This window comes from Balaenoptera acutorostrata, chromosome 1, assembly GCF_949987535.1.
Source record: "Balaenoptera acutorostrata chromosome 1, mBalAcu1.1, whole genome shotgun sequence".
Taxonomy (NCBI): domain Eukaryota; kingdom Metazoa; phylum Chordata; class Mammalia; order Artiodactyla; family Balaenopteridae; genus Balaenoptera; species Balaenoptera acutorostrata.
Window position 1 is genome coordinate 32834587 of NC_080064.1, and position 26629 is coordinate 32861215.

Sequence of the window (26629 nt, forward strand, 5' to 3'; positions counted from 1 at the left end):
TTAGATAGATGTGTCCCCTTCAAAATTCCGACACTTTATGAACTTGGCAAGTAATTCAGCCTCCTCATTTGAAAACTGTAGGCCGTAATGGTACCTACCGCAGAGAGTTCGTTAGAATTAAATGAAAATGCGCTTGAAGCACTCAGCACAGGCCTGGCATGTACTCAGCGCGCAGTAAATGGTAGCTGTTATTATAAGGATTGTATTTGTTGAATGAGTGACTCTGGCATATAACGCTTGCATTCAGCTTGAAGCTTGCAGCCGTCACAGCCGTTCAACTGAAGGGGTGGGAACTTGCCACTTTTTTCTGTAAATAAAATCTTTGTAGGAGGATAATCACTGGTTGGAAAGTGTGAGGCTTGAGGGAACAAAGCTCTGATCCCCAGGCCCAAGAAGCACCGAAGAGAAGTCTTCCCCGCGCGCCGCGGCCACCGTTTAGAGCCTCCCCCGGTCTGAGTGGCAGCCGGCTGGCCACGCCCAGCCCGGGCAAGGTGCCTCAGAAGCCGGGTTTTAGCCGAGTGGAGCCGGATCCCTTCTAATTCCGCTCATCTTTTTTCTCTTTTTTTCCCCCGCTCATCTTATTCTCGGGGACAACACCCTGCGCGCGGAGAGGAAGGACTCCCAAACCGCCAGACGGAGGCTTCCGCGCGGCCCCAGACCTGACCATCTATGGTCACAGAGCGTACCGAACAAACAGGAAGTGGGGCGAGCTTCCACCTTCTCAGCCCGGGGCAGAGCGAGCGGGGCGGCGGCGGGCATGCCCAGAAACGCGGCATTGGGCCCGAGCGCCCCCGCCGACGCCTCCCCATACCCAGCCTCCGCAGGTCCTCCCGAAACACTGTCCAGAGCAATGGCCTCCCCACGTCACAAACGGGGAAACCGAGGTTTGAACGCCCAGAGGGAGGCGGAGCTTAGCCTTGATCCCCCTCGGAGAGTAGACGGCCGCCCGTGATACCCGCCCTCAGAGAATCCTCCGGCTAGACTCTAATAGGGACTGAAAGGTTGAACCCCTTCCTGACTACTGTGAAAAGGCACCGGCCTTTGCCAATGAGGCCAAACTGACAGGAGAATTAACCACTCATCTGTCCTCCTTCTCCGGGGGTGGTGCTTAGCCAGTAACTTCGGCCCTTCATTGGTCCGCGTGATTCCGGCAGCAGCTGTTGATAGAAGGGCGTGGCCTAGCCTTAGGCACGCCCCCCCTCGATCCCGCCTTGGGGGCGGGACTCTTTTCCCAGGCTAGTGGGGATTCTCTCTCCCGGGCGTGGCGAATAGGGGGCGGAGTCAAGAGCGGAGCTGCCAGACTTCCTCCCCGGTCCCTCCTCTGGGCCGGCGTTTCGGCCGGCTGTTCATTTCCGGTGGGGGTGCCGCGCCCAGTGAGGGCCCGGAAGTGGGTCGCGCGAAGATTGCTGGGCGGTTCTTGCCGGAAGTGGAGAGCGGCTGGGCTGATCGCAGTCCCGAGGTGAGGCAGATCTCTGAGGTGAGTGTGCGCGGCGGGGTAGGGACTATGGTCCCCTCCGCGGCCCACTGGCCCCTGGCGTTGTTAATGACCCTTCTGGCCTAGGCGCGTGCGGTGAGCCCCCCTGAGGCGGCCGGCTCTGGGGCCCTCAGGCCGACCCGGGATCCTGGGCGCGGTCTCTTAAGGTGGGGCCGCGGTGACCAACTGAGCCAGGCTCTCCTGGGGAGGCCCCTTCCGCTGGACTTCGCGGTTCTGGCCATCAGCCTCAGCGGAGGCCTGATTCCTAAGGTGCTCTAACTGAAAGGAACCTCCGAGACCTTAGAATCTTCTCTATCCCTGGTCTCGCCCCCATTGCTTGGATGGGTAAATTGATCCCCGGAGAGAGGAGGCTCGTCCAAGATCTTACAGCGAGCGAGGGAAACAATCGGAATCTAGACCTCAGTTCCTTAGATTACCAGCCCCAGATCCTTCCCCCGTTTATTTCCCAGGAACCTCTCTCTACCTTGGGGTGGTCTTACAGTAGGTATCGTCTCGCGGGCAGTTGCAGGTTAAAGGCTACACGCTGCTTGGAACTTTTTAAAAATGCAGCCTGTTTGGAACGCCTGGGCAGTTTTTTTAAAAAGAGAGGATCGGGTTTTTGTGTTTGCAATCAGAGAGCCTCCCCTTTCTCCTAGTCTATAGCTCTGATCCTGAAAAGCCAAGTTAACTTTGTTGAAGGTGTTGCATACTTCTGGACGTGAAACCAGTTGGCTCAGTTTTGGTCTGGTCCCACTGTCAAGCATCGGTAGCCATAGGCGCTTTGTTTAACTTGTTTGAGCCTGATTTTTCTCATCTTTTAAGTGGAGATCTCTGCTCACCTCACAGGATTAAATTCAGTATAACAAATTGTGTTTATTCTTTGTTAGGCACTCTGCCACATCCGGGGAAGGCAGAAACAAAACAAGGTAGACCCTGCCCTCACGGAGCTGACAGTGTTTGCAGGGAATTTAACAAATAATTATAAATGTGATTAGTGTTAGGAAAGAAGAGCAGGGTGCTTTGGCAGTATGTAACGAGGGGCTCAGGAAAATCCCTTCTGCAGAAGCAGGATTTAAGATGAGTTTCGAAGCATGAAGAGCTCAATGAAGAGAGCATGAGGGCTTCCCTGGTGGCGCAGTGGTTGAGAATCTGCCTGCTAATGCAGGGGACACGGGTTCGAGCCCTGGTCTGGGAAGATCCCACATGCCACGGAGCAGCTGGGCCCGTGAGCCACAACTACTGAGTCTGTGCATCTGGAGCCTGTGCCCCGCAACGGGAGGGGCCACGATAGTGAAAGGCCCGCGCACCGCGATGAAGAGCGGTCCCCACACCGCGATGAAGAGTGGCCCCCACTTGCCGCAACTAGAGAAAGCCCTCGCACGAACCAAAGACTCAACACAGCCAAAAATAAATAAATAAATAAATAAATAAATAAAGTAGCTATAAAAAAAAAAATTTAAAAAAAAAAAAAAAAAAAGAGAGCATGAGAAACTTAAGGCAGAAGTTAGTATCAGAACTGTCAATTGAAGCTCTTTATAGGGATCCCTGTTCAAGTGAAAACCGGGGCAGCCCAGCACATTAATCATTCACCAGCCATTTATTGAGCCCTTGATACGTGTGAGGCACATGTTCAATGAGGCACCTAGCCCTGGTGACTAAGGATACAGTAGCTCTCATGGAGTGGAGGAGGAGGCAGACAAGTAAATCGGGGGTGGCTTACAGTGTCATAGTGTGTGAGCACAGGGCTCTGAGAGGAGGAATACCTGAGCCAGCTTTCCAGGCTTTGGGGAGGAAGTGGGAGGCTAAGTCCTGCAGGATTTGTTTAGCCGTATGGTGAATCTGGAAAAGGGATTTCCAGCCAAAGGGTCCAGTGCAAGGACATGGAATCTGGACATGTGAAAGACCATAACTGGAATTCCAGTAATGCTCAGAGAAGTGGAGGAAGTGGGTGGGGTGGGGGTGGATCACATATGAAGGCCCTTGTAAACCATGCTAAGGAATTTGGAGCTTACCCTGAAAGCTGTGGGGAGGCTTTGCAGGCTCTTATTTAGGAAAATGATGTGGTCAGATTGATGTTTTAGTTCGGTCTGGCACGGGGGAAGGAACATAATGGGGAAGTAGACCAGTGTTTGGAAGCTTGAACATGGCTTGAACCATGAAGACAATGAGAATGAGAAGGAGAGGAGGGATCAAATTTGAGCAATATTAAAAAGATGGAATCCATAGAGTTGAAGGCTGATTGTTTATGGAAGTGAAAATGTAGCAGTAGCCTAGGGTGATTGTCTGGTTTTCTGGTTTAAGGAACTGGGTAGCATCATTCACCGTTATAGGTACTGTGAGAGGAGGGTTAAGTTGGAGAGGTGACATGGAAAGAAAATGAATTTTGGACATATTTAGTTTGAGGTATTTGCAGCACATCTAAGCAAAGATGTCTAATAAGGTATCTCAACTAGAAGAAAGAGCAAGAGAAAGATGTGGAGGCAGGAGAGGGTTTATATTGTTCAGGGAAGTACTGGAGCCTAGGGTTTGTAGGAGAAGATAAGACCAGAAAAAAAAGGTAGGTGCTGCCAGGTTGTGAAGGGCTTTTGATGCCTTGTATGAATGCGTTTGCATTTACTCTATGGTTGGTATTTTGCTAATTGTTTGACTTGCTGCTGTCCAGTATAAAGAAATTTCTGTTGGAATTTCCCCCCTTTTTCTTCCCCAGAAATACTTCATCAATCAGATGGACATAATTTATGTTTCAGAGGAGTTTAAGTAAAATGGTAACTGTGAAAGTACTTTCTCAAGTATAACCTGTCATGCAAACCAAAAGTGGTGGTATTGTTAAGATTCAGTGAGTGTATTTTTGCTTTGAGGAGGTTAGCTGTTTAGTTTGTAAAATGTTTTGTTTCCAACCTGAAGGATGAACTTTTTTTTCACCCCTTTTCTTGCTTATATATACCTTTGTTTAGTTGCAGTTATTTTTTTAACTAGGGACTGAGCCTTTAAAAAGTGACTTCCTCCTTTCAGTTTTCTGTGAAGTATGGTGAGTCAAAGATTCATTTTACTTAAACAAGCAAATGCAGTGTCATTGAAAGTTGAACCCTCTGGTTTGAAATTTAATCCTGAGATTTGAAATCTGAGTATCCTCAAGCTATATCTTAGCCAGTCCTAGTGATTATTCCTTTGACTTGTCCTCATCAGTTTCTTTCTTTACTTTCTACTAAACTGGCTTTCGTATCTATACTTCAGCTTCTCTACCATAACCAGACTACTCTTTTAAAAAGAACCATTTTCATCTTGTTAACCCTTCACTGGCTTCATTTCCCCAAAGCATCAAGTCTGAACTCTATTGTCCAATTTACAGAGTTCTCCACAGTCAGACCCTCATCTTAGTTTTCACTGGGTGGTACAGAGTGACATTCTAATTTAGAAAGTCCTGAACTATTACATCAGCATTTTATTTGTACCTCTTGCACTTACCTTTTGCTCATTATTACATTAGAACAGCGTTTCTCAACCTCAGCATAATTGACATTTTGGGCCAGGTGATTCTTCATTTCGTGGGGTTGTCCTGTGCATTGTAGGATTTCAGCAGTATCCCTGGCCTCTACCCGTTAGATGCCAGGGGCACTCCCTCAGCTGTGACAACCAAAAATGTCTTCAGACATTGCCAGATGTCTCCTGGAGGACAAAATTGCCCCTGATTGAGAACAGTGCGTGAGAAAATATCATAGCTCTGATTGTGCGGTGTCTTATCTCTCCAGCTCAGCTCTCTGAGGGCAGCTCCATGGCCGTGGTTCGCACAGTGTATGGCACATGATAAACGCTGGGGACCTTGCAAGGAATAAATCATGGGTTTCACTGAGGCATCAAGAATTATTGTTCTTTCCAGGAATTTCTGGGTGGGCCTTGAAGAACTTGCCTTTTTATGTTCTTTTTCCCTCAGAGGATATGATCTTAATAGAGAAAGGCCATTGTTTAGGCCCTCACTAGAAATGAGGTTGGTGTTAATTGACAGCGCAAGTCAGCAGATTTATATTTCCCCTATACTGGGGCTGTATAAATTCCTGTTTTCTTTGCCTGCATTTAGACAGCTTGGTTTAGTGGACAGGGATTATCATTTATTTTACATTGGATGTAGTTTATGATGTTGCTACTCAAGATTTATTTTGACTGATGAAATTATTGTACAGTTGACCCTTGAACAACATGGATTTGAACTGTGCAGGTCCACTTGTACGGGCAGATATGGAAGGCTGGCTGTAAAGTTATTGGAGGATTTCCCACTGCACTGAGGGCCAGTGCCCGTACCCGCATGTTGTTCAAGGGTCGACTGTAGTTTCATCATCCTTAAATTAATGCAGCTCTAGCATTCACCATGAAACTATTTGTTCTTGATATACCATCATGTAAACCTAATAAAAACCATCAACTCTAAAAATACTCCTCAGCTACAGTGCAGCTTTGTTTGCCTTGTATTACCAGACCTGTTGTATCAAATTTTTCTATTCTACTGGAAAGTAGTTATAGTTGAAATGTTTAATGGAAGAAGTGAGCTTGCTTTTTTGTTTATTTTTTATTTTTTTTCCCTCCAGAGGTCATTAAAATTCCTACACTTAAGTTAATTATAGACTTACAGTCACAGATCTTTTCGTATCTCTAGCTGTAGCTGAATCATGGCTAGGGACAAATGGCATCCTTGAATATATCTTTATGCATGAGAATGGGAAATGCTGTTCTGTTTACAGCAACTACCAGTTGAAATCAACCAATGCAGTTTTTCCTTATACAATATAAAAGATTCCTGCTGAATGCTTTTATGGTGTTAGTCTTCGTAATATTCCTTGAATGTGAGAGAGAGGGGAACCCTTGACCACACAAGGTTATCTATTTGCCCCAGAGCATTGAAACAGCTAGTTCTCAAGTCTGACTTCAGCTTGTACACTATTACTAGCTTTACTCACTCCTGGAATTTTAGATAGAGGACCATGTTTAATGGTCAGGAGACAAGTGCTGATATTGGGTAGAATTCTTTCCCTCCGCAGGAGACAGGCCTTTCTTTCTGTTTTAATCTAAACCTCAGGTGGCAGTGACTCAGGCACTAAATGTCATTGGTTTCATCAGAGAAACCAAATGCTTGGGGAAGAACAGTGGCTCCTGATTTGGGTTAGATTTAGATGGCATCTTACTGGGGCAAAGTGGTGTCTGTTCTTTGGTTTCTGGGTTAAATCAGCCAACTTGTAAGTATCCTATTAGCATGTGTAGATTTTGCTCTGTAACACGTTAGAGCCTAGTGATGAGAATTTCTATATTGTTAGGAGTAGAACTAACTAATGCCTTATAGTTTAGTGGTAGCTTAGGAGAGATATCCAAGTGGAGCTGTTTTGTTTTGTTGTCTTCTATTATAAAGAAATTATATTACTATGTTAAAAAAATTTTGGAAAACGGGGAAATTGTCTAAAACTCCATCACTCGAATGTGACAAATACTGTAAATTTTGTGTTCTTTTTCAGGTCTTTTTCCACAGTGCATTTAGCTCTTCCCCTGTAATTAGAAGTCTAAGCTAACACGGCATTGAACATCTTCATGCCTATCAGTTTTCCCATGTTAGTATTATTTTCTTAGGATAACATCTAGGGAACAGAATTACAAAGCAAAGGCCAACAGAAGCATTTTGAAGCAGATCAGTTGGGCTACCATAGCATACAGGATGACTTGTATAGTTGCTTTCTTTTCAATTTTACTTAAGGGTATGACTTAGAGGAACAACTACCTGACAAAGTAGAAAACATTTTAAGCATAGCAACTTCTTATGAGTAGAAGTTCATTCCACTGCCTTAATTGCCTGGTGAGAAGAGGCAAGAACTGCAGGAGTAACCTGGTTCCATTTGCTTCTGAGTGACAGGCAGAAGGAACTGGGTTGCTTGAATTGTTAGAATGATGAGAATATGAAGCAGCTTTGGCAGGAATCACTGACCATTTCTGATTTTGCTTGGTTTCAGACTACAGAAGAAATTGCTGGAGAATCAAGCTCCTGGTTTCTTTTCACGCTGCATGATATCCCTCCAAAAGCCTATGCAGTCTCATGACTTTATGACGTTTCCTTGCTGATGACTTTGTAAACATTGATCTCTAGCCTTGATCCTTCCCCAAGCTCATTTCTAACTATTTACTGGACATTCCCACTTGGAAGCTTCATCTTCTGTTCAAACTGTGTATCCAAAACTGACCTCATCTTCTTGCCTTAGCTAGAACGTGCCAGAAACCTGTTTTTTCCCATAGTGTCATCATTCTCTTACTCCCCTGGATTTGCAACTCTGGAGTCATCTTTGACTCCCTTCTTTGAATGCTACTGTAATTCAGTAGTCAGTACCACACAGTTAATACTTGTTCTGTGTTTAATGCTCAGTTGTTTTGTGTGACCTCCAAGGGCAGAACCAAGATCAGTGGGTGGAAGTTGCAGGGAGACTGGTTTTGCCTCCATATAAGGAAGAACTTTTAAATACTTTGAGCTGTGTGAATGGAATGGGCTGCCTCCAGAAGTCTTGGGTTCTCCACACTGAAGGTGTTTGAATAGAGGCTACCTGACTAATTGCTGAGAATGCTGAAAGGTCTGTTCTGTCATCAGATGGTGCTTTCTAGACTCCCTCCTGATCCTGAGAGCCAGTGATTCAGTGGAAGGTAGCTTTGTCACTCCTGCTAGACTCCCTCAGGGTAGAAAAACTATTTAACTGTTAATTCAGGTGCTGGTCACTTAGCGGCCTAAAAGTGATTATTTTTTTCCTTTGCAATACCAAAAATATTTTTTACAGTACCACTTTTTTATTTTGCAGCTAGTTGAACAGCTTTCAACCTAACCTAGACCCTAATATCTTCCGTTTTTTTCCCGAAAACCCATTCTATCAGACAGTACTTGTAAAAATTTTGCTTTCATCACATTATTCCTTCTCTCAAAACCCTTGAATGGCTTCGCATTTATCACAACATCAAATTCAAATATTGCCCAGGTTTCAGTGCCCTCCATAACCTAGCCCAGCTTATTTCCCATGAGACTATGTGGGCTAACCTTCTCACACTTTCTGTACATAGCCTTCTTGGTCTCTCTTTGCTTTTGATTGCTCTGGAATATCTTCCCTTTTTTCTTTTACTTTTTCTGTCAAAATGCCCCACTTCCCTCCTGAAACCTCCTGAGACTACCTTTAGTCCTCATTGATTTCTTCTCCAAGCATGTAGTCATCTATACTATATAATTCAGGACCATACAACATTCTGCAAAGAAAAAGCTCCACTGTATTAGCTGATAACTTTAACTTTTCCCAATCCAAATGAAATTAGTTAATCTCTAACAGAACTTTAAAAAATATAGTCTTCAGTATTTAGTCGATTGGCATTTCATTTGCGTTGCCCTTCCCAATAAGAGTGAAAGCTTTTAGAGGGCAGAGACCGCGAGTCTTCTGTTTCTTCAGTAGCTGTCACAATGCTAAGCACTTTCATGTTATGAGTGTCTTCTGTGTGCCAGGTTGTTCTAGGTGCTGCAGATTTGGGGGGTGGGGGCAGCTGGGGGAGCAGGGGTGGGGAGAATGGATAAATTGCCATGTTTCTGGAGCCTGTATTCTAGTACATGGTATGCAGCGATAACATTTTACATTTGAACTGCATTTTAAGGCTCCCAAAGTAACTACTCATCTGTAAAACCAACTCCTTTGATCCTTACATCTCTGTGTGCTAGGTGAGGGTCCATTAAATGACTGTCCTAAACTTACACAGTTAATACGTGGCAGAATTGGGACTCAAACCTTGGTCTCCTGAATCCAAGTTTTATTTAGACTTGGGTAATTAGGACTGCCTCTCCTTCTGAAGCTTTTATGATGAATGCTTAAATAGTTGGGAATCTGTACCTTCATTTACGGAGGCTTACATATAGTTCTTGGCTACTGTCAGTCAGAAATGGCAGGGAGCAAGATTAGGCAAAGCTATAGTTTTCTGCTCTGGCAATTCTGTATTCTTCGGAAAAACCTTATTTTAAATATTTGCTTTCCAAACATGTGTCATCTGTACTGAATGTGAAAAAATATTGGCCTCCATAGAGGAAATTGAGAGCAGAGGAATTGAAAGCTGCTAATAATGTGCCTAAAGACACCATAAAGAGACCTTAAACCCACAGTGCTGTGCTCAGCAAACAGCTGGGGCTGGATGCTGTGAAGAACCTGTTAGTCACTTAATTGCTTAAAAGAGCCTCAGAAAATTTGTGCTCAAGGCTAGGTTCTCTCCCCACCGGTTGTTTGATATCTAGCAAGCTTTTTAACTTCTGTCAGTTTCTTCATTCTAAAGATGGGGATCAGTATCTTTATAACATATGTCACAGAATTATTTTAAGTCTCAAAAGAAGCAGCAGTTTGATGATATAAAGCACCTACAACTCTAAAGGAGTTCTGTTTTTAATTAATATTATATCGTCTAATAAACAAGGTTATCTGCCTTATGGCACTTGGTTTGAAGATCTCTATATCAATTTAATTTGTGCCCAAGAAGGCAGCGTTTATTTGAAAGATGGGAATGTTTGTTAGAGCCTACAAACAGGCAAAAAAAAATGTTTTTTTAAAGAAAGGGAAATGCCCCCCGCACGTCTCCCCAGATTTGACACGGAGAGGAGATAGCCAGACTTGCGTTGAGGGGATAGGGGGTAAAGGCACTTATGTATTTATTTTTCCCAAGGACCTTTATTAACCTATTGTATTTATAGTGCCTACCATGTTTATAGTACTGGAATTACAACGGCAAGACATGGTCTCTTCTGTAGGGTGACTAATTGCCTGTTGACTATTAAATGATTTTAAACCAGTGTGTTAAATGTGTGGTAGAGATAAGTACACAATGATATGTGGGAGCACATATTGGAACTGCTTCTTGGGGAGGTGATACCTTGGCTGAGACTGAATGGACAGTAGGAATTCTGGAGAGGGGGCAGATTGAGAAGGGAAAACACCAAACTGGAAAAGCTTCCTAGAGGAGGTGACACCTTAGCTGAATCTGAAAAAGGCAGTAGGAGATATGAGAAAAGGAACAGGTTGGGAAGGGAAAGCAACCAAGCAGAGTGGATAGCACTGTAAAGGCTCAAAAGTGAGAGAAAGCATAACTCTTTCTGGAAAATGCAAGTAGTTCTGGGTTGCTGTAGAATGTTGAGGAAAGGTGTGGCAGGAGATAAAACTGGCAGAGTGGTAGGAAATAAAGCAGGGCCAGATTATGGAAACCCTTGCTTGGACTTTACTCTGAATCACTGTGGTAATAAGGAGAATGGATAAAGAGGGTTTGTAACTGGAATTAGAGGAGACTAGTGAAGAGGTTATTGCAGTAATCTAGGCAAAGTCATGATGACCGAATTTTTATCAATCAGGATGAAGACAAGGGGCATCTATTTATGATATGCAAGATAGAGCCTATGGATTTTTTTTTTTTTTAAGGATTTTCTTTTTAATTTATTTCTTTATTTATTTTTGTCTGTATTGGGTCTTCGGTTCGTGCGAGGGCTTTCTCCAGTTGCGGCAAGCGGGGGCCACTCTTCATCGCGGTGCGGGGACCGCTCTTCATCGCGGTGCGCGGGCCTTTCTCCATCGCGGCCCCTCCCGTTGCGGGGCACAGGCTCCAGACGCGCAGGCTCAGCAATTGTGGCTCACGGGCCCAGCTGCTCCGCGGCATGTGGGATCTTCCCAGACCAGGGCTCGAACCCGTGTCCCCTGCATTAGCAGGCAGATTCTCAACCACTGCGCCACCAGGGAAGCCCAGCCTATGGATTTTGATGACTGATGAGATTAGTAAGAAGATCATTTAGTTAATGTTTATGGAATCCTAACTATTTTTCAGGACTGAGCGAGCCAGTCACTTCCACATGTATTTCCTCATTTATTCTCACTACAGCCCTTTGGATTTTATATTGTTGTTGTTCCTGTTTTACAAATAAGGAAGCTGAGGTTGAGAAAGTTTGGTAACACTCAGACACAGAGCCAGTGAGTACCACTGTTCAAACTCCCAGTCTCTCTGACTTCTCTAAAGAACAACGCTCTTAACCACTATACTGTACTGCTTAACAGTTTCCAGGTTAGTATCTTGATTGCTGGTAGTGCTGGATTACTGAGACAGTGAGTCTGTGGGAGCAGTGCTAGGGAAAATGATGAGTTCTGTTTTGGACATTTCAGATGTCCTTTGGGACATCCAGGTAGAGATGTCTAGGTGGAAGCTGGATCTAAAATTCTGAATCCCAGAAGGATGGCCTGAGCTGAATATACTGCTCTGGGGGTTGTTAGTCTATAGGTGGTTGTGGTGGTATCACTCAGCAAGTGGACTGGATAGTAACGCGATAATGGTAGTTGACGGCTTTGGAGTGGACATGACCACCTAAAGAACGAATATGCGTACATAAAGAATAAGACAAGGTGTGTCTTTCGGTCCTTCAATTCTAGACATTCTTTCCCATAACATCTCAAATTTTACTCTACCCCCATCAAAAACAAAAAACTAGGAACTGTTCTCCTATATTTGATTAGTGGTGGAATGAGATTAGCTATGATAGCTGTTTTGTCTTTTCTCATTCTGCTTAAGTTAAACAGCAGAACCATAGCTTGTTTAGCATTGAAAGCTTACAAGTACAAGTAAAAGATGGAAAAGAAGGAAGCAAAATCCATGAAGCTGTATTATTAAACTTTTCAGATTGGTAAGTATTCACAAACTCTGGCAGCCTTTAGAGATGCTTGTACTGTGTTACCATGTTCACATTGGCCGCAGCTTATAGCATCCATTATGTCCGAAGGAACATGTTTTATAACAGAATGGGTGGTATTTATTAATGCAAGGTAGCTTGGGAGTTTATTGCAGTCACTGCCTTTTCCCCTGGGATTTACAGAGTGTGGTGGATTATATGTGTCTGTCCCTGGATAGTACCCAGAATGAACAGGGCAGCAGTTTGGATATCTGGGTGATTGTGCCGTAACATAAGGGAGAGTATATTGGATGCTTCTAGTCTGCTCCATAGCCTGTTCCATTTTGAGTAGAGTACAGATTTGGAGGCTTCTGCTACCTCTTCAGGCCGGCGAATGGAAAGGTTTATTTGGTTCGCATTCTTATTTTTTTCCTTGATTCTTTTTTAAACAACATTCTCTGGCAAATCACTGGGCTCTGAGAGATCAGAGCCTGTACACGGAAAAGAACGGACAGGGATGATATTGTCTTCCTTAGTTTATCTTTTGAGTTGCTTCTCTCTTCCACAGGGAAGACAATGTGTGTTAAATGAGATATTCTGTCATGTAGCTGTCTTTGAGGGAATTATAATTGCTATGGTCATTTTAGGTGGCTTCAAGGGAGTTGAGTTCATTTGGCTTCAGTTGCCTGAATAAATTAACGCTTTGAAATGGAATCTCTCCAAGTCAAGTCTTTAATTGTGATTACACTGACTGATTTTTATGAGATCACCTATAGTCTAAAGCACTTTATGTCGATGCATATTGATAACATTAACACTCATTTATGTATATTTGTGGGTAACTTTCAGAACCCTTGTCTCTCTGGAGTTCTGGGATACTATACTTCAGGTTCATTAACTTCTAAAATATTTATTGAACACCTTCTACCTGCCAGGTAGTGGTCTAGATGACAGAGGGTAAACTTGTTTAGGAAACAAACCAGAGAAGGTCCCTTCTCTTTTGGAGCTTACTTTCTTTAGGATATTAGACATTGAATGAGGCTAGTTCAGATAAGTTGGTACTTGTGAAAGATCTGTAACAAGCTCTCTGGGTGTGTCTGTTCTCCTTCCCTGCTGCATATCCAGATCCTACCCACCCTCATGTGAAGCCCAGCTTAATTGGAAGCTTTGCCATAATAGCCTTATCTGATCCTTCCAGCTGATATATTCTTCCCCTCTCTGAAATCCTGTGTTATTCTCTCTACAACTTATGTCACCTTAATTTTTTTTTTCTATTTGTTTTACAGTTGTTAGTGCACATGTAAAGTCTCCTCTATTAGACTGTAAGTTATTGGGGGCAGGATAAATACCCTATTCATCTTGGTTTTGGGCATTCCATATGTAGGCAGCGGGATGTTGTAGGAAAAAACACAGAACTTAGAGCCAGAAGGCTTGAATTTGAGGACTGGCTTCCCTACCAGCAAACTGTGAGGCTATAGGCAAGTCATTTAACTTCACTGAAATTGTTTCCTATCTCTGAGAGGATAGTAGTTATCTTTCCATTCCTAAATAGTTGTTGAGAGGCTTAAACTGAGATAATATATGAGACTGCACTTTGTAAATTCTAAATTCTTACACAAATATTTATTTGGTGATATCATAGTAAATATTCAGTAAGTATTTGAATGAGTAAGCATTTGCTTTCAGTTAACACTGTTTCCTGGGTAGTTCTTTTGCTTAATGAAGTCTCTATGATTTTGCAAATATGCTAGACTATCTTCCATCTTATTTTACTGTAAAATGATTCTGTTCCTCAGAATTGGCATCCTCTTCACTCCCAGGGCATTCTTTTTTTCTTTTCTCCCTAGGTTCTATGTAATATTAAAACAACAAATGATATTTGATCTGTTTCAGCAGGTGCTACATTATGGCTGACATGCAAAATCTGGTAGAAAGGTTGGAGAGAGCGGTGGGCCGCCTGGAGGCAGTCTCCCAGGCCTCTGGCACGCGCTGTGGGTATGCAGACGGTGCTGCAAAAGGTAAGCAGCATACAAGCCAGCAGAATACCTTGAGTGGTGAATACTTGGTGTCCTGGCCGGAAATTCTTCTGTCACAGTATATTCCTTCCTTTGGAGCTAACTCCCTAAAACGTTTAATCTAGAAAGTTCATTGTCTATAATTCGTATTGCTGTGAACAGATAAGGGAGGAAGTGACTTGTGCAGGGAGGCCTGTGGTTAAGTTATTTTAACACGAGAACTTCCTGCTTGTGTGATATTTCCTGTTCTTTCTTTAGCAAAATGACTCTAGTATAAGTCAAATGACAAGTGATATTAAATTTCCTCTCTCCAGACGATTGGCAAATTGGCCATTTTGCACATGCCCAATTGAATCAGATTGTTAGAGCTAAAAGGAACCTTGAGAGGGATCATTTTATTTTCATTCTATTGATAAAGAAAATTAAGCTCAGCAAGAAAAGGGGACTTAGCCAGGGTCGCACAAGAAGTTAATGGTGGTTCTGGAGCTAGAACACAGGCTCCTGACTCATGCTCCAGCCTTCTGTTTACTGTGTTACCTTGCCTCTCTGCTTTCATATGGAAGTGCCTTTAACAAATCCTCTTTCTGATGTGTGACCAATTCTTCGTGGTGTGTCTGTCTTCAGCAGGAACGACTCCGTATGTGCAAGCATTTGACTCACTCTTGGCCGGTCCTGTGGCAGAGTACCTCAAGATCAGTAAAGAGATTGGGGGAGATGTGCAGAAGCATGTAAGGAGGTTTGGCCCTTTTTTCCCTCTTTTAAGGACTGGTGGCTTTCTTCAGATCCTACTCATCCTTGGTTGAAGAGCCCCTTGAGAGGCTCCTGGCTCCTTCTCTTCTACCTGCACTGAGGAACTCAGTCCACGCACTGGAACATTTCCTCAGGTTTTTCCAGGCTCCCTGCTTTTGTCACATATTCCGCATGGGCTTCTTTTATACAGATAGTTTGCTTGGTGCATAAAACGTGGCTTGGTTCATCTTTGTAGTGAGAACATGCTACCAGTCTGATCCCAGTGTGTTATATAACCAAGCCTGGGGTGGCTTATTCAAAGGAGTCATCATCATGACTTAGCATTTATAAAACTAAGCATGGTACTTATGCTAAAGCTATGCTAATGTGAGTTATTTTCACACTTAGCCCACAGTAAGAATGTGAAGTAGGCAATGACAGGTGCCTCTCCACCAACCTCCCTTCCTGTGCTGCTACCCACGTTGTCACCCCCGCCCCTACTCTGTCTCTCTCTCTGAGACCCAGAATCCTCCTGCTAGTCTTCTAAGTGATCCTGTGTCAGCAAGAACCATGTTTAGGATCTTCCTGACCCGTCAGCAAAACTGGTTGCTTGATCTTTGGAAGAGCTATTTGGAGCCTCTTATATACCATCTGTTGGCAATGGTGTTAACTCTAGAGAGTGGGACTGGGACTTAGGTAGGAGTGTGAGGCTTGCATTTTTACTTTATACAGTAGGTCACATTTGAAAAGGTTTTAAAACGTATCACTTTTATATATATATTTTTTACTTTTATATTTTAAAAATACGAATCCAGAAAAAATATATGACTTCAATTTGAATTTTTGTATTTGTAGTGCTTATAGCCTCATGTTTCTTAAACTCTTGGTCATGACCTTCAGTAAGAAATACATATTTGTGGGACTTCCCTGGTGGTCCAGTGGTTAAGACTCTGCACTTCCACTGCAGGGGGCATGAGTTCGATCCCTGGTTGGGGAACTAAGATCCCACATGCCGCACGGCGCAGCCAAAAAAAGAAAGAAAGAAAGAAAGAAATGCATGTTTGTAACTAAGATATAAGTTTCACATTATGCTACTTGTGTTGCACTTTTTTTTTTTTTTGAAATAATTTCCAGTTGATGTATTGCACTCATTGTTCTATTCTCCTTCACTTAATAAAGTGCTGGTTATGGGGGTCACAAAGTTGATTTAATTATCTGTGATAGGTCATGGTCCAGCATTTGAAAAATAGCTTTAACACAGAGGAGTAAATACCTTGAGAATTTGAGGCATAAATTTAGGCTTTTGCTTTAACTCTTACCTCTAGTTCTTGAGAACAGATTTGGGAGGGCGGGGGAGGTGATGAGAGGTAAGAGGGATTTTCAGTGCACTTCATATCGCACTGCATGTTCAGTTGCTGACTTGACTTCATCGAAAGCTAGCCCCAATTATCTTCATTTCCAACTCTGGATTATATCCCTGATTAGTTCCAGCAGGAACAATGATATATTAGTCTGCCATCAGTCCCAAGAATCAGGAGTACTTGCAGAAATCAACGTGAAGTGCCTGGGTTGCTACCAGAGTACATGGAAGTGGAGGTTTCAGGTTATTCTTACCAGGACCTCTCCAGCTGTAAAGTGTCATTGATAGCTGATTCTTCTCCTTTCCTCTCCGTTTCAGGCGGAGATGGTCCACACGGGTCTGAAGTTGGAACGAGCACTCTTGGTTACAGCCTCTCAATGCCAGAAGCCAGCAGGCGTAAGTTCATTACTAGTTGGTTTGATGCACAGGACAGGTTGAGAGCTTTCTGCTAAGCTATCACAACATGCTAAGATAGACCTACGAGGCTCATGTATGTTCACACCAAGTCCCAGAGGGAAAGTCAGATTTTAAGCGCCACTATGGGAATGTGCCATGGAGTATATATTTATTGGGCTCTAATGGCTTTTTTTCTGTCATTTTACTTAAGACTGTAGTTATCCCTGGGACTTTGCTGCTTCTCTCAATAGACATTCTTAGCCCAAATTCATCATATTGTCCCTTATGCCCTTTGGGACCTAAAGAGTGGTTCTCTTGCTCCACTATGGGTGGGCTTAGTAAGGCTGCTGGGGAGATCCTAAAACTCCTAAAGTACTGCTTCTCCCCTCACCCTTCAGTGGTTAGGCATCTCTCTTTAACTTTATGCCTACCTCAAGATTTTATGCTGCCACAAGTATGAAAATAAATTAGAGAAAATTTAGATTTTTCTCAGAGCCAAACATTTTAGTTTTGTTTCATTTCTTCTTTTTGCATTTGGCTTTCCTAGGCAGAGGGCTAATAAAATAAGTCTTCCTACTAATGCTGTATTAAAACCTGTGAACCCTTGGCATGCCTAAATAATGTAAAAATAGCGTAAGATAGTGTTAAATATGTTAGACTCTAATTTTTACTCTGTCTCGAATAGTTAAAGCATTTTGTCTAAACCTTTTTCCAAGCCCACACTTTCCACAACAAATCAGGCAGCTGAGACATTATTATCTTTCCCTTGCTTTAGATCGAGGATTGGCAGACTGTAGTCTGCAGGCCAAATCTGGCCTGCCACCTATTTTAAATGAAGTTTTTTTTGGAACACAGCCATGTCCATTCTTTTAAGTATTGTCTGTTGCTGCTTTGTGCACTACAACGGCAGAGTTGAAAAATAGCAACAGAGACCGTATGGCCTGCAAAGCCTGAAATATTTACAGTCTGGCTCTTTACAGAAAGTTTGCCGACTCCTGCTTTAGACTGTTCTCATGCTAAGATCTGAGAAATGAGATGTTCAGGAAACCAAGCTTTGGATGAAGGATGAAAACAGAGAAACACAAGATTCATCCATTTTGCTAAGCTGTCTGCTCAAGTGCCAAGCCCTCTAATTGCATTTGATTCAACAGATCTCTTCTCAGCAGCTGCTATATGGCTAGCAACGTGTTGAGGGCTATATGGATTATAAAAGAGGGCTAAGACAAAGCCCTTGTCTTTGAAGAATCAATGACAAAGAAAAGCATGTTTACATGGGTCCATTAATAAATTGTGCTGGTGTGTGATAAGGTGCCAGAATTGGTCATGCTGACGATAGATGCTGTAGGAGGCCGGTGTGGTTGGTGGAGTGCTGTCCCTCATGACGCAGAGGAGCACATGGATAGATGGAAAAAGAGGAGCCCAGAAATGAACTAGTGTCTCCTGTTAGTGGGACAGAAAAGAGGCAAGTGGCAGAAATGGTAGAATTTTGTGGTACAGCTGGAGTATGGGTCCTGATCATGAAGAACCACAAAATCCAGCCTGGGGAGTTAGAACTGTCTAAGGAGAGTGAGATGATGAGCAGTATTGTAGCCATGTGAATCTTTGCAAGATAAATACAGAGTTTATTTGCATGCTTGTTGTAGTTCGTGAAGAATTCTTGCCTTGAGGATCAGAGTTGAGCAACATAAAGGCTTTTATAAAAATACACTAAGCTCAGTCTTTTCTTGCATCTTTTTCTAGAATAAGCTTTCCGATTTGTTGGCACCCATCTCCGAGCAGATCCAAGAAGTGATAACCTTTCGGGAGAAGAACCGAGGCAGCAAGTTGTTCAATCACCTGTCAGGTGTCAGCGAAAGTATCCAGGCCCTGGGCTGGGTGGCTATGGTGAGCGGCACAGCTTCCATGGAAGGGAAGGGACAGATTGAAAGAGGCAAGGAGATATGGCTGGAGAGGCCCCAAGTCACTGACAGCTTCTCTTTTTCTAGTCTCCCAAGCCTGGTCCCTATGTGAAGGAAATGAATGATGCTGCCATGTTTTATACAAACCGAGTCCTCAAGGAGTACAAAGATGTGTAAGTCCAGCCTGTGCTCAAGGGGTAAAGGACAAACCCAGCTGGTTACTTGCTGGAGTAGTGCTTTGGGTTAAGTTAAGACTGCCTTTGGCTGCTGTGTTGGTTCTCTTATCTCAGGGCTGCTTTTTGGAAAGTTTGATAGATATTGGCTCATAGAAGCTGTATTTGCAAGTAAGCAGGAAGTGTTTCTGTTTCCTCTTCTGCTTTTTCTCCAGGGTTTGTAGAGGACTTTTGAGTCTTCTCATCCTTACCCTTCCAGGTTTAGGAGGTAAAATGGACTAATGCCCTTTTATTTGCCTATGTGGTCAAGATTTTGTTCCTTTGTTGAAAACTTCTAACTGGCCCAGTTACAAAAGATTCAGTAAGATTTACTAGAAAATGACCCTGACTATTCACGTGGTCAGGTAAAGTGAGATGAAGGCTGCCTGACCACTGCAGGTATTGCATAAGGGGAGTCATTGTACGTCCAACCACACATGTACACCAGTGCCTGCTTCTCCATTGCTGGTTTTGAGCTGGAGTGACTGCAGGCAGCTATTACTTAGCTGCATAACTCTCCAAACCCTTCCTTTCTTCCGTCCATCATCAGTTAACCAACATCTGTGAAGGATTAAGCCTTCATGTGGGTGAAAAATGTCTCAGAACACCAGGCCACTCCTTGATCCTTCCAGTAACCTGGGGTTAAGCATCACAGTGTTTTCATATACTCCACCATATGCTCTGCAATTTACAGTTGAGGAAATTAGGCTTTATGCTAAACAATCATAAACTCTTCCAGCTAATAATGTATAAGAAGAGAGGATGACTTCCCTCGTGGCGCAGTGGTTAAGAATCCACCTGCCAATGCAGGGGACACGGGTTTGATCCCTGGTCGGGGAAGATCCCACATGTCGCAGAGCAGCTAAGCCCGTGCGCCACAACTACTGAGCCTGCGCTCTAGAGCCCACGAGCCACAACTACTGAGCCCGTGTGCCACAACTACTGAAGCCCACGCGCCTAGAGCTGGTGCTCTGCAACAAGAGAAGCTACCGCAATGAGAAGCCCACGCACTGCAACGAAGAGTAGCCTCCCACTCGCCGCTACTAGAGAAAGCCCACGCACAGCAGCGAAGACCCAAACGCAGCCAAAAACTTTTTTTTTAATTTTTTTTTTAATTAAAAAAAGAGAGAGAGGAGACTTGAACTACAGTGCAGTGCTGTTTCTATAATTTAATACTGATTATTTCCTCCTAATGGGAAGTTTTTATTTTTAATTTCTTAGGAGGAGGGCATATTTTTGACCTAAGGCATTATGCTATAAGGCAGTTGAGTTTCTTGGAGTCTTAGAGATCCACAGTGATGCTTGAGAGACCTCTCTACCATGGCTTCATGCACGGAATGTTTGCTTTTATCAGTTTTGTATATTAGGCTCTGCCTAAGGTCTACATTGAAATAGTGGTTTTGCTACTTTTAAAAAAAGTTTGAGGAATACTGCTCTAAGAGATAGAAAGATATAATCTGGAGTCCCTATCCGTATGGACTTTGGTCTAATTAGGGTAAGAGAATAGGTTCAAAAAAAGAAGGAAAGCTCAGTTACGATAGAAAAGCTGCTGTTGAGCAGAGCCTAAGAAACGCCACAGGCAAGAGGATGTGAGTTCACAGATAGGAGGGGATCTGGAATCACTATTGTAGTGTACCCTGCCTGTCTGTGATGAGTTCTTCTTTAATTCTCCCAGGGACAAGAAGCATGTGGACTGGGTCAGAGCTTACTTGAGTATATGGACAGAGCTGCAGGCTTACATTAAGGAGTTCCATAGCACTGGACTGGCCTGGAGCAAAACGGTGAGTGCTTCTTCCCTCCCTTCATCCCTCCAGGACTGGATCTACAGGTTTCTTAGACTTCAGCACTACCAAGGTCTAAGAAGGAATGTTAGTCTTCTCAGTGGAGGGTAGAAAGAAAAAGGAGAGAAGGAAAGGGGAAAAAAGAGTAAAGAAAGCAAGGGTTAGAGAAGGAATAGTCAGTTCTATTCAGCGTCAGTAAACATGGGTCAGAGACAGTGATTGGGCTGGAGGAGAGATAGATGAATGAGTTACACTGTGCCAACCCTCAAGAAGCATAAAAATACAGGTACAAAACCCCACTACAAATCACCAAGCTGAGTGCTGTAATAAAGGTGCACACTACAGAGTATGAAGACGAGAAGAATGATTCTCACTGGGAGAGACTGTACTTTGAAGAGGTATACTCTGAGACTTTTCAGGTATAGGACAGAAGTGGGAGAAATGGGAATACTAGTAAACAGCAAAGCTTAAACAAAGTAAATGCAGAGTAAATGTAGAGATTGGTCATCTGGCTTCAATAAGGAGAGAGAGTCACCTATTTAGGAGGAAAGGCTGGAAAGGAAGGTAGTTGAGACTTTTAGACTTTGTAATAGGTGATAAGTAACTATCAGAGGTATTTGAGCAAGAGAGTGATAATGATACTATTTGTCCTTAAAAGAGTCTTAGTATATAGGTTAGGGGTAAGGGCTTATGCTCAGACTATGGAAGTGCTCATGGTGCTAGGGGCTGGTACGAAAAAGAATGAGATATAACCAAGGTAATAAACTGATTTAATGAGATTGAGGGGGTTGGAAGACTCAAAGAAGACTGAACGGTCAAGCTTGGATGATAATATCTCTCACTGAAATAGAGGCATGGGTGTGATGGTGAAATCAGTCTTGGACTTTGTGAGTCTGAGGTACCAGTGACACACTAAGTAAGTATTTAGAACTATAGGTTCAGAGCTGGAATTAGGTAGAGGCCAATGGAAAAATGTGAAGGTTGAAAAATGGAGTTGAGTTGGATCCTTGGGAAAGGGTGAGAAGGAATAAAGCCAAGTTGGGTGTGGGTAGGGAGCATTAATCATTGCATCAGGGGCCACAGTGGGTACCCCATGTATCTTGGACACATGCAGGGCCCTATTGGGGATGGTACAGAGGGGAAGAGAGGCTGATTGTGTTACCTGCACTTACTGTTCCAGGGGCCTGTGGCAAAAGAACTGAGTGGATTGCCATCGGGACCCTCTGCTGGATCGGGTCCTCCTCCCCCCCCACCAGGCCCACCTCCCCCCCCAGTCCCCACCAGTTCAGGCTCAGATGAGTCTGCTTCACGCTCTGCACTGTTTGCACAGATTAATCAGGGGGAGAGCATCACACATGGTAAGTGAATGCTTTGGCAACAAGAGTTGGTAAATAAGTTGTTTTGGCAAGAACTTACCAGCTAGAGACCTGACAGTCTGTAAAACAGAACCGTGATTTGTATATGGGAGATTCATTTGGGGTGTCACATTCCTTCAGGTTGCCTAAAGGGATAGCAGAGCTGGCTCAAATGGAAATTGAAAATGGATCATTATAGTTGGGGGAATCTCTCTCCCCAGAGGAAAGTGATTTAATATTAAGGGGCATATACAGAGTAGCTACCCTGTTGTGCCAAGACATGGTGCCGGCAGTTTTCCGCAGAGCTTTTTCCAGGTTACCATGCGGTCTCTTTAGGAGGTCATCGTGGAGGGGGTGGTTCACGTCCTCAGAGGGTGTATATTAGTCATATGGAAAATTTGCGTAAGAATGACCTGATGTTGGTGTAGAGAAAGTAGACACCCTTATACACAGTAGGTGGAGGTCTAAATTATACAGCACTCTCCTAGGAATCTACCTATAAAAACACTGAAAGAACAAGTTTTATACATTGTTATTCATAGTAGCTAAAAATGGTGTAACAACCTGTATATCCCACTGTAAGAGAAGTGGTTAACTGTGGTGTGTTCCTCTTGACGCAATACTATGCAGCCATTAAATCTTTTTCTGCAGTGAACCATGCAGTGTTTAGGAGTGGTGGAGTTAAAACGCCAGTATTGGTTATATAGATTGGGCCGTGTCCATAAGCAAGGCATGTGTCAGCCTGCTGAGGGTGATTATGGAATGTTTTTCCTTAAAAAGAAAGATATTTTTATTTATTTATTAAGTTTATTTATTTACTTATTTTTGGCTGTGTTGAGTCTTCGTTGCTGCACTCAGGCTTTCTCTAGTTGGGACGAGCGGGGACTACTCTTCATTGCGGTGCACAGGCTTCTCATTGCGGTGGCTTCTGTTGTTGTGGAGCACGGGCTCTAGACACGTGGGCTTCAGTAGTTGTGGCATGTGGGCTCAGTAGTTGTGGCTCACGGGCTGTAGAGCGCAGGCTCAGTAGCTGTGACGCACAGGCTTTGTTGCTCCGCGGCATGTGGGATCTTCCTGGACCAGGGCTTGAAACCATGTCCCCTGCATTGGCAGGCGGATTCTTAACCACTGAGCCACCAGAGAAGCCCCAAAAAAAGATATTGTTAGAAACTATAGGTTAACTTGAGAAAATTTTTATTTTGTTAATTGGTTAAACCAAATTTCTTAGCAGTGTGCATGCTTATATCTAAATAAAAAACAACTATGAATAGAAAAATTATTGGAAGGGGAGTTTCAAATGCTAACACTGATTGGGGATCGTAGGTTAGCTGTGGGTGAGGTTTTTTTTCCTTTTACCAAATTTTCTTTATTATCACATACTACTTTTTCTTCCTCTGTTGCTTTAAAAACTACATACGTATTTTGTGAGTATATACTGATACTTAATATGTGTCTTTCTAGATCTTTGTACATACCCATCCCCCTATACACACACATTCCACTTTTTTTTTTTTTTTTTTTTTTCAGTGGAACTTTATAATTTAGTCTTGGGGTAGAAGAAAAATTATAAAAGTGCTTCTCCAAAGCTGTGTGTGAGAGAACATCTCAAAGGCTCTGGTTTTGGGCTTTGAATTTTTTCGTAAGGGTCAGTTTAACTTCTGATAGCAGAAGTTGGTTATTGCCTCAGCCCAAAGCCCTGGTATTAAGGACAGGAACAAGGCAGCTGTTGTTCTTACAGCCCTGAAACATGTATCTGATGACTTGAAGACTCACAAGAACCCTGCCTTGAAGACTCAGAGTGCTCCAGTACGAAGTGGCCCCAAACCATTCTCTGCATCTAAACCAGGAGTCAGTCCTTGCCCCAAACCAGTCACAAAGAAGGAGCCAGCTCTACTTGAACTGGAGGGCAAGAAGTGGAGAGTGGTGAGTTAAAAATGCCAGGACTGGGGGAGCAAGGAGTGGGGACAAAGCGGTTAAATGGAGCACAGCCAAATGAGTACAGGGTTCTGGCTTAGATTGCAAGAATGAAAGTTTGGCATAGTCTGTGTTTTGGGGTGGCATGTGCTTAATGATGAGATTCCTGAAAGGGGTATCTCTTTAACAGGAAAATCAGGAGAATGTTTCCAACCTGGTGATAGATGACACAGAGCTGAAACAGGTGGCTTACATATTCAAGTGTGTCAACTCAACATTGCAAATCAAGGGCAAAATTAACTCCATTACAGTAGGTGAGTTCTTGTTGACCTAGGCAGGCTCTGTCCTAGAGCTTGAGAGGGCTGGAACCATACCTACCCTATTTCTAGAGATTCTTAAATTCTTAATTCTTAAATCGAGTACTTTCCTTTGAAGTTACACTGTTGACCCGCTCCCTTTCTTCTCCTAGATAACTGTAAGAAACTCGGTCTGGTGTTCGATGACGTGGTGGGCATTGTGGAGATAATCAATAGTAGGGATGTCAAAGTTCAGGTAACTTAATATCTTGGCTCCTTCCTTTAGTCCCTGAGGAATTAATTGAAAGAGACACAGCCGACCCACAGATGTTGCTTTGGTGGGAATCTGACTCTACAGAGTCTGTAAGCTGAGCTGCTTTGGATGTGGCAGGAAAAGAAGTTGGCCCTTATCACGAGCTCTTTCCAGTACCCATTCTCACCCGCCCCTAGTATCCAGTATCCGTTGTACACCTGTGAGTTTTTCATGTAATCCCGTGAAACAGTGAAAGCTTTTCCCACAGCTAACTTGTTCTCCTGGCTGCTGGGACTCAGTGCTCTTGGTTTCCCCTGCAGGTAATGGGTAAAGTGCCAACCATTTCCATCAACAAAACAGATGGCTGCCACGTTTACCTGAGCAAGAATTCACTGGATTGTGAGATAGTCAGTGCCAAGTCTTCTGAGATGAATGTCCTCATTCCTACAGAGGGCGATGACTTCGTAAGTTCCTTGATCTCTTTAGTAGTATGATCTGAAATCAGAAGGGACTGAAGACTTGCGTTGGAGGAGGTCTTCCAACGCAGCTGATGGACACTTCGCGCCAAGTGGGTGCAGCCCAGCAGTGCACACCTCAGGCACACAGACGCATGAGGTAGTCCCACGAAGCAGACCCCCGAAGGCGGGTGGTTTCTGCCTTTCTTAGGCAGAGCAGATGCTCAGGGTTGTCAAAAAGGAATGGGATTGAATCACAGCACCCTGTTGAGCTGGTGCCATGAAGCCATACACAGTCCCGTCTACGCCCCGGAGGTTTAACAGTCTGCAAGGTCGCTGATCAGTGAACAGTAAGAGCCAGACTCAAAGCTACATCTGACTAGCTTTGGAGCCTTTGTCCTCGTTCCTACACTGCGCTGCTCCTTCACTGTCAGCGGTGGGGGAGGTGGTCTGGAAGATGTGGCACTGCCAGTTCCACAGCCTTGCTCTCTCAGGTGGATTCAGTTTCTCTCTCATTACATCCTACTTGCTCTCAGTTTAGTGCAAGCGAGCGTTGAAAGTTAAGACTTAATTAACCCCAGTGTATTGCCTAGCTTGGGTTTAAACCTGTTGTTGTTTCTTTATTTGCAGAATGAGTTCCCAGTCCCTGAGCAGTTCAAGACCGTATGGAATGGGCGGAAGTTGGTCACCACAGTGACAGAAATTGCTGGATAAGCGAAGTGCCACTGGGTTCTTTGCCCTCTCCCTCACACCGTGGGATAAATCTGTATCAAGATGGTTCTTTTTTTAGATTTCCTCTACCTTTCTGCTCTTAAACTGCTTCTCTGCTTTGAGAAGCACAGCTACCTGCCTTCACTGAAATATACCTCAGGCTGAGATTTGGGGTGGGATAGCAGGTCTTTGATCTTCTGCAGGAAGGTGCAGCTTTTCCGTATCAGCTCAACCATACAGCCAGTCCATTCTTAAGGAACTGCACATCAGGACAGGTGTGTTTTAGCTTTCAGCCTTTGGGGTTATTTGACCAACAAATAGTCTTTGGGGAAGGATAAAGTAGTCCCCAGGAATTAACAGATCACAATGTTCACACAAGTTAATCTTTTTCTAACAATGAGCGTGAAGGTAGCAGAAGCTGGTGTGATCCTAGTTGGTTCTTCTAACTTAAACTAATTTTCACTATTGACAAGTGAGGCAAGGGTTTGCACAGGACCAAAGGCTGAAGCTTGGCCATCTAACATTCCAAGCAAAATGATTTCCTGTAAGCATTCCTTTTCTTCTGCATTCCATCCTGCATCTGAGATAGTAGGTTGTCCTGTGTTAGCTGCTGTGGTGGTGCCCTGCACCCAGGCCAGCTAAAGGAGTCTTGGACCCTTCCTCTCTCTGGGGCCCCTGCCCAGCACCTTCCTACAGAGATGACTTAAAAAGAAAAAAAAGGAAAACCACACCATTCCCAGGAATCTGGCTTCTCTTTCTCCTTCCATGCTAGGTGCCCATCATCCATCTTCATTGCTTCCTTTGCCCTGTCATGCGCAACAGCTTTTGGCTTCTGTCTGGGCACCTGAACAGAGGACTAAAATCTCCACTGCAGGCTGGTTTTAGGTCTTGTGTAAAAATCTTGCACAGCATTGCTAATGTAAATTTCAGTTTTTTCCTCTAGGACAAACACTTTACCAAAATATGCAACTTTTTTTGGTGGGAAGAGAGATTGTCCTGTGATTTCTACCCATTTCCTGAGGCCTGCAGAAATGAACCTTTATGTACTTAAAGTTATACAGAAAATAGAATAAAATTAATACCAAACTTGCTTAGTATTTAT

General features: G+C 43.6%; 1 protein-coding gene across 8 annotated transcripts; it reads left to right on the plus strand.

Moving 5' to 3' along the window:
- Positions 1-1327: 1327 nt before the first annotated feature.
- CAP1 (cyclase associated actin cytoskeleton regulatory protein 1) lies at positions 1328-26617 on the plus strand. 8 transcript variants are annotated; one of them, XM_057545847.1, is made up of 13 exons: positions 1328-1459; positions 14049-14170; positions 14792-14895; positions 16575-16652; positions 18393-18536; positions 18638-18723; positions 20438-20543; positions 21724-21901; positions 23637-23821; positions 24003-24126; positions 24282-24364; positions 24682-24825; positions 25447-26617. In XM_057545847.1, exons 2-13 carry the CDS (start codon positions 14059-14061, stop codon positions 25528-25530), a joined length of 1428 nt encoding a protein of 475 aa, XP_057401830.1. In that variant the 5' UTR covers positions 1328-1459; positions 14049-14058; the 3' UTR covers positions 25531-26617. The 8 variants fall into 8 exon arrangements, with proteins under 8 accessions (XP_057401830.1, XP_057401823.1, XP_057401841.1 ...); XM_057545840.1 differs by having other exon boundaries at positions 1331-1477; XM_057545858.1 differs by having other exon boundaries at positions 1331-1477; positions 14795-14895.
- The last annotated feature ends 12 nt before the right edge of the window (positions 26618-26629 follow it).